This window comes from Trachymyrmex cornetzi, unplaced genomic scaffold, assembly GCF_001594075.2.
Source record: "Trachymyrmex cornetzi isolate Tcor2-1 unplaced genomic scaffold, Tcor1.1 scaffold23, whole genome shotgun sequence".
NCBI lineage: Eukaryota > Metazoa > Arthropoda > Insecta > Hymenoptera > Formicidae > Trachymyrmex > Trachymyrmex cornetzi.
This window is the reverse complement of record NW_017296956.1, coordinates 2222111-2230573: the sequence shown is the minus strand read 5'-3', so window position 1 is coordinate 2230573 and position 8463 is coordinate 2222111. Positions and strand designations below refer to the sequence as shown.

At 30.6% G+C, this 8463-nt stretch overlaps 1 protein-coding gene across 1 annotated transcript; it reads right to left on the bottom strand.

Annotated features, from left to right (window-relative positions):
* Positions 1 to 998: 998 nt before the first annotated feature.
* Positions 999 to 5273, bottom strand: LOC108760625 (cytochrome c1-2, heme protein, mitochondrial). Its single transcript, XM_018506681.1, has 3 exons — positions 4860 to 5273; positions 3619 to 3897; positions 999 to 1244 (listed from the first exon to the last, which is right to left on the bottom strand). Exons 1-3 carry the CDS (start codon positions 5271 to 5273, stop codon positions 999 to 1001), a joined length of 939 nt encoding a protein of 312 aa, XP_018362183.1.
* Positions 5274 to 8463: the final 3190 nt, after the last annotated feature.

Here is an 8463-nt window from a genome sequence, read left to right as displayed (position 1 = left end):
ATGACGAAATTTGATTGATGTCGATAACGCAGACTTTTTTAAACTGACTTTCTTACATTATCGTTTTATTATCACACAATCTGCTCTTATTTGATATATTGCAACGTTATCTCTTGTAAGACCCGGTATCTATTATTAGATACAATTACTGCTCTGTTTTACTTTTCACACCGATTTCACTCGTAGCATACAAATGAAATTTTCAGATTCTCTTTCCTCTCATACTAAAGCTCTTAGTTCATTTCTACAAAAATAGGAATGTTCTTTCATATAATCTCTAGTGCTATCTAAGCTTATTTCAAACAAACAAAGTCTAAAACTTATATGCAGCACATGTTGTCACGAGTTAATTACAGAAAGCAATAACAAAATTATAATTTTTTAATTTCTTTTTGTTTGCCATATGAAATTGTTGTGTGTACACTGTATTTTATCTACTTTAATTTTGTGGAAGATTTTTAAATTTATTTAAATATAATTAAAAGACTGGAGAATCCGAAAATTAATTATATTTTATCGATAAAACAATTCCAGCATTCCCTCAAATTGATAATATTTTATATTCATGTTTTAATTTAATAATATTTTATTTGACATTCTTAATAAAGTTTGGATTATTTGAAGTTTATTTTACTGTATTTACAATTAATTTTTTGCTATTTCTTATTTACAGATTATTGTAACATATTGTATTTATAAATTAGTAAATTAATTATTTTTCTGAAGAATCAGTTTTAAACCTGTTTTTGTAACTTGCCTTTAATATATCTAATATTATATCTTCGATAATCTTTAATACTTTTTCTGATCAAAATTGGCGGAAAAAAAGATTAACATGGCAATTCAAATCTAAAAAATAATTATTATTAACCTCAAATTCAAACTTTCATGAATTCAATGAAACATTTCAATTCATAACTCACTGATTTCATATATTTCATTTTTAAGAAACTTCCGTCGTTAATATTTCTATTGGAAACCTTTCGCGAGAATATTTCTTAATATTTTTCCTTGGGCACGTATGCTATCTGTCTACTTCTTAGGTGTGACCAGACGAATCTCGAATAGTGAGCAATCGAAGCTAATAATATAATACTGATTCCCATTGCCTTGATAAACATCCGTTTTCGTTCATCAAATTCTTGCGAAGATGTCCAGCTTAGAAATGCAACTATGTCCTTTGCCATTTGCGACGTCGTCGATGGAGTGCCATCATCATATTCCACCACTCCTCCAACTAGCATCTGTACATGATTTTATATCATAATATCTTATAACGACTATCAAATGCTAGAGCGCGAAATTAAAATTTCATTAGTATAAAAAATTAATCGGCGAAATAAATATTAACAATGTTAATGTACAAATAATTTCTCTTGATAAAGTATAATTTAGCATATTCATACCTTATTGGTATTTATCTCAAATTTACGGAGGGAATAATTTGATATAGATGTTTATTATATCTGTAAACTCTGTCCAATTATTAAGGGAGATCAGATTTATCATAGTTTTTAAATGGAACTATAATAAAAAAAAACTAGATGCAAGATTTTAAAATGCTATATGTACACGTTTTAATATATATATACATTCCTTTAGAAAAAAATTAGAAAAAAAATTAGGCATTAGAAAAAAATATTACTCTTGAATACATTATATAAATAAGTTAAATGAGAGAGAGAGAGAGAACAGAGTAGTATCTATCAATGATGATAGATATAATATAGTTCATTTATTTTGCAATTTCGTGTCTAGAATACTTTTTTCTAAATTACATAAAATTAACAATTTAGACATAAATTTAAGTTAAATTGATGATATATAGTGCCAAATTATCACTAAATTATTGATATATATATATATAATACTTACGACTATATGTAAATATTTCAGTACTATATATATGTCAATAATTTAGTAAATTAAATTTATGTCTATTTTTTACTTTAAATCATGGATCGGCACAGATTTCGACGGTCGATTTTAATATTACGACGGATCTCGAAATTCAATCTCATACCTTTCGATTTCTAATGAGAGCACCTAAGTTACTCGTACTGCTTGCAAAGCGTGTTAATCGAATCGCTCTTGCTCAAAGCGCGGCCGATTTTCGAAACTTAAAAACTCAAAAACTAAGGCCTATATGGAAAAATCGCCAAACACGAAATTTCTCTTTTGATCTATAGAGATACCAAAAAAATTAATATCTAAATTCAAGGATATCAGCTCTGGGGTTCCCCAGGTTAATTAATTTGGAAATTTAATGAAGAAGCGCATAGACATAATATATCTTATATACAAACATCTTACACAACACTATATCTCATTACAGATTTCTCTCTTAATTTATGTTTAATTTATACAGGGTGTCGCGAAAGTTTTTGCCAATCGCTTTTGTGTAGATAGAGCGGATTAAACTGAGTCGAAAAATCCTCTACTATTTTGCAATTTTTGCAAATAGTTAACAAGGTATTAATTACTAAAAATTACTAAATATTGTTCTTGAATAATTTTTTACTCAAATATTATCAACTTTATAGAAAAGCTGCAAGAGACAAAAATCATTTATTTTCTTCTCATAAAGTTCTGAGAATTTTTTCAAAATTTTTTGATACCGTATTTTCTCATGGTGGTAAAAATAAGAAAATGCAGTATTAAAAAGTTGATAAAAAATTCCGAAAAAATTTTTCGGATCGGACTTTTCGACTCGGTTTAGTTCTATCTACACAAAAGCGATTGGGAAAAACTTTCGGGACACCCTGTATAATGACCACTCAATGTTGAAATTTATTTTATTAGTATAATACAATAAAATATAGATATTTCGATCCAACGTTTCGGATCCTTCCCAACATAATAAAAGAATTTAAAGTACAAATTATAAAGAGTGACCTTTATACTAATAAAATTTAATTTATCAGTATATAAGAGTGACCTTTATAATGTGTCAAAGTCAAGGTTATCGGATCGGAATTCCCTGTTTGATACATTTACCCATTATTGTTATTAACAATAAGCATCATATTTTGTGTCAAACTTTATTGATGTATATCTTTTAAACTGTGATAGGTACATTAATTTGGTTGAGTGTTCTTAAAAAGAGGGCGCAAACTCGATGTTAAGCCAGCACCCCTACTTTCAATCTTTTTTTGCTACATGTTTGAGCATAAAAATTAGGATTAGCATATAAATAAAGCATATGATTAACACATATAAGGTGCTTAATTTTGACATTGGTGCCATTTAGATTTATTGAAAGGGGAGGGATGCTAATTTGATCCTCCATCGGCAATGCAGAACCCAATTGATTTTTTAATTATGAATTTTAAGAAAATTAATAGATAGCGAGATTTGGCTCTTTAAAAAAAAATTTGATCAAGGTTATGTGTTTACAAGAACATTAGTATTCAGTTGGTTCAGATAGTTGTTTTGTTGTAAGGACGAATAGAAGTTGTGCTTATGTTCTCAGCATCCCATATTGCGAATCACGTAAAAACGATAAAATTTGTATCATAATATTTTATCTCATAAATAAATTAATTGAGAAGTTATTGATAAAAGAATAACTCTTTATATAAAAATATACGAAATAATATCATTGAATAATACCATTACCTGTTCCATACTGATTACGTTTCCGGGAAAGTAGATATTAAAATATTGCTGGTCGCTTAAAGATATACCTGCTGGCGGTTTTGTCCAACCCGTCAGCAAAGAAAATAAGTAATTTCTACCATTCTTCCTGGCAAAAATGATGTAAGTCAGATCTGGTGGGTACGCACCGAAATTGGCCGCTCTTGCCGCTTCCTCATTTGGGTAAGGAGGTGGCAATAAATCAGATAACCTTCCAGGTCTCATGTAGTAATTTCCCTCTTCGTCGGGTCCATCTTGAATCTGCATATTCGGATGCAACATATTATTCTATGAAATATGGATCAAGTGAAAAGAAAACTAATTTAAAGATTTACACTAAAAGATCTATCAAGGTCAAGTATTTTTCAAGAATTATACGAATATTTATTTTTATTTAATTAATTTTTTGGATTAAAAATACAATCAGTTAATTTTAATATATTAAATCTCTTCGTGAGATATTATTAATGTCTCAATATGGATAAATACTACACTGTTAAAAAAAAGTGCAACTTCCGTTCATGTAACGTAAGCAAATTTCAAACAGGTACCTACATTAAAAATATTTACGGCCATACACGTTCAAGTAAACTTGTTAAGTATGCATGCGCAAATTGCTTGTACAAGTTTATTGAAACATGTGTGTGACAAAACCGCACAGTTATTTTAGCTTGCGCAAATGACTGGAGCAAATATGAAAATTCATTTGATATACTTGCACAAGTAAATTGGAGCGTGTGTAGTGGCGTGGCACGTTCAGTTCAAACTATATAAAGACTCTTTAATGTCGGCTACACATGTTTAAGTAAATTTATCAAGTATGCGTGCACAAGTAACTTGTACAAGTTTATTTCAGCGTGTTTATAATAAAACTATACAGTTATCACAAATCAGCACACACGTTTCTATCAACTTACACAAGTATATTTGATGAGTTACTTAAACATATGTGGCTAGCCTTGGAATCGTCATATCTTTATTTACTTTTTTATAACACTGAATAGAAAAATATATTTCGTGCTACATCGTAGTTAGATGAGATAGTTAATCTCATTTTTATGTGAACGTAGAACATTTTTAACCAATTTGTAATTGTATTACGTGTCTTCGAGCGCGGACTTGAAGTTAATTACAAAAGCTGCAAGAAAGGGAAAGAAACGAAATGCCTCAGTAATGAAATCAACAGGTCGGGCACGAGATAAATTCAGGCCTACTATGTCTACCTCATACTCGGCGGCAATGGCCTTGACCTCGTCCTTCGTATGTGACACGTCGATCAGATCCATGAATCGTACGTAACGCAAGCTGTGGCAAGTGTGACATATGGTTCTGTAGACTTGCCAACCCCGCCGTACGGCCGAGTGATCCAGAGATGTGAGATACCCCTCAAAGTCCCAGGGATAACTGGGCAGGTGCGCGACACGGCCCATTGCCTGAACCGATCGGTCTAGGAAATACAAGAACACTCCGCAAGTAGCACTCGCGCCCACCAGTACACTTAGAACATTCCTCAAAATTCTTTTTCCACACTTCCACTCAATACCATCGTACCACGTATAAACTCCACTAAATTGCTGCCGTTGAAAGTAGCCTTTTATTTGGAATGAAAAATAGTTTTTACTCAAAAGCATAGCCATTTTTCTCTGACACAAGACAGTCTCGAGGAAACAATTGATAGTATAGCGAGTCGAACCGGTCGAACGTTTGTGGGTATACTGTGTATTACAAAATTACCTTTTTAAAAAAAGGTAAAAAAAAGGCGCAGTGCTCATGTACCTCCCATAAAAAACTGTTACATAAACTAAAAAAAAAACCGTTACATAAATAATATAATTCAAGTGGTAATATTGTTAATTTTTTATTATAAATTGCACCTCAGTAGTACGTATGCATGTATTGAAAAAAAATGAAATAAAATCTTTAAATTGCGCCAATTGCAAAAAGAATATATATTTTCTTGCAACATATAACATATACTATTGTATTTTGTAAATTGCGAAAAGAACATATATTTTATTGCAACATATAACATTTACTTAACGAGACAAAATACGTACCTTTATCTTTCTATTGAGGAGGAGTCTTTTATATATATTTGCAATGGAATACAACATTTAATCTCAAAAAATTAAAGACGAAGCATCACAAAATGAGAAAATTTTATTCTTGAGAATTTATTTGATATTGACAACACATTTTTTTAGATTTATATTTATTATTGCATTTGAAAAACTTGTTTAAAATCAATTTTAAAGGACAATTTGATAAATATACTATATTATGTAAGAATTAATTCAGTATTTGTTACGTTAAATTTGCAATTGCGAATAAATTGAGAAGCTTGATTCATTATCGTATATATGCATATCGATAGTTTTCAAATTTTGCAATATTTTTCCGAAAGTGACATGAGAATAGAACACTTGTTTAATGAAAAACGTGACTTAAAAATTCGTAAATAATTTGTTTAAAGTCTCTTAATGTAAAAATAATAAAATATCATTCTAATTATTACAACATTTTTACAGATATTTACTAATAAATAATATCAGGTAACAATTTTTTAAATATTATATATTGATTTAGAATATTTAAATAAGAATATGAGATACTTATTTGAAACACTACGTATGTGTAATTCTTTTAAACTGCGCGCCGAAATTTCAATGGTACTAAAAAAATTATTTTTTTATTCAATTAAAATTTTTCTAAATTAAAATTTTTTTTTAGTGTAACTTTTGGAAAATATAAAGTATAATTTATTCAAGCTATTTTAAAAACAAGTTTTTATTTTTTCTCGAAAAAAATTATATCCTTTTATTTTATTCACATGTTAAGGGGATTCCAAAGTCGTCTGTATTAACCACATAATTTTTGTATAATAATTACTTTTTTCCTCTCTTACTGATTTGAAAATCCTTTTTCAGGATTAAAAGTATACGCATTAACACGTGTCTGTGAGGCGAAGTCTATGCTGAGAACGACATAAAAATTTCAAAATTGAAACTACCATTTCTTAGTCCAATATGGCGCTCCAGAGCTGTCACGTCGTGACATTTGCTTCATATAAAAACTGTGCAATCTGTACTTATGAAATAGTAGTCCATATACTAATAGTTTTTATGAAGAAACAGTGTAAAGTTCTTAAAATTAAACTTAGACGTCTAATTAAAACGTAATTATTATACGAAAATTTATGTGTATGTGTGGCGTGTGTTAGTGAGATATTGATATAGTGATGTGTCAATGCCACGTAAATCGTCTCTACGTGTAAGTATTATTTTCGATATGATTAATCGTCTTTAGAATCCTTTCAATAATTTACTAAATGCCATATTTTTACTTTTTCATTACGTTGTTATTCGTACATGTTTGTGATAGAATTTCCAGCAAGAATTAAAAAAATCTATGAATATACGGATGCGTTATAACGAAATGATATTAGATCGTAAAGAGATTAAATTTATCGTAGCGGTTTTATCCAACTCAATTTTTATCTAGTTTATCATCGCGCGATCACTCAGCGACGACGAATAACCATCGAGCTGAAATTAGGTGGCCCGATATATAATTAATTCACTCCTTCTTTCCAAGAACAGCTCGACGAAGATTGCGGTTGATTGAAAATCGATGCGGACCGAATCTTCACCGCAACCGTTTCAGCGTTTATTTTTAAGATTTAAGCATACTGAAGGGAAAAGAAAGACACGTTTGGAACTATCGTGCCGTCTGCATTATTTATTCACGGGATATAGATAGGTAATATAGCGCTATGGTCTTGCGGCGGTCAATACACTACTGTTGAATAATTTAGATATGATCGCGTTCTCCATTTATTTTCTCGCGGGACATTTTTGCTTATTCGGCGAATAAAGAAGGAAATCGTTGAATCGTGTCAAAAAAAAAAAAAAGAAGAAAGAAAGGAAAAGAAAAATTCAAAAATTGTAATCACCAGCTAACGTAGTGTCGAGAGATTAATTAATATAGCGCGTTACGACTAATAATTTCGTTGAACGTACGCGCGTTAAAAATGTTACTATGTAATCACAAGAGAAAGGAGAGAAGGAACCCTACGAAAGTATCGTGACCCTTCGATACAAGTGTGGTCCATTATTATTAATATACGCCGAGGCGGTGTGGTTATAAGCGATTTTGTGAACTTTAGCGAGATTTCCATTCACTGTCCCGGGAATTGAACAATTAGTTTGCTGATCCAATTTCATTGTCTCTTCATTCTTCCCTAATATCTCTATCTTTCTTCAACAACACTTCTTTGTCCCATTTTAGGAAAGCGTCTCTTGTATAGTTTTCAAGCTGACTTAACGGATGCCATAATTTTAGTTACTGGAATAGAATTGCGATTTCTCGTTGTCGTCATCGTCGTTGTCGTTGTCTTTAGCTACAAATACATTTCGCATAATAATAATGATCCATGTGCCGTTATTTGTCTAATAATAGATAAGACAGGATTGGTCGATCGATACTGTACGACCAAAGATGATATCTTGTCGAGTTCCTCCTCTTCGTCCCAACCATCCTCACCGCGTAATCTGGGCTATTCGCGTCCGACGCGAGCAACCCATGGTTTGCAGACGCGATTAATTATTTCCTTACAGACGATGATTATTGGAATTCTTTTTCCTCGGGAAGGCATTCTATCTCGAATCCAAATTGTCTTCATTGCCTTCGCAATACTTGAACATTTCGAAAAAATTCTAAAGGAATTGTATAAAAATAAAAATTACTTATAATTTGTAAAACTATTATTTTATTCACATTTGTTTAGCATTAACTATCATCCATATTTAATATCTATCTATATTTAAA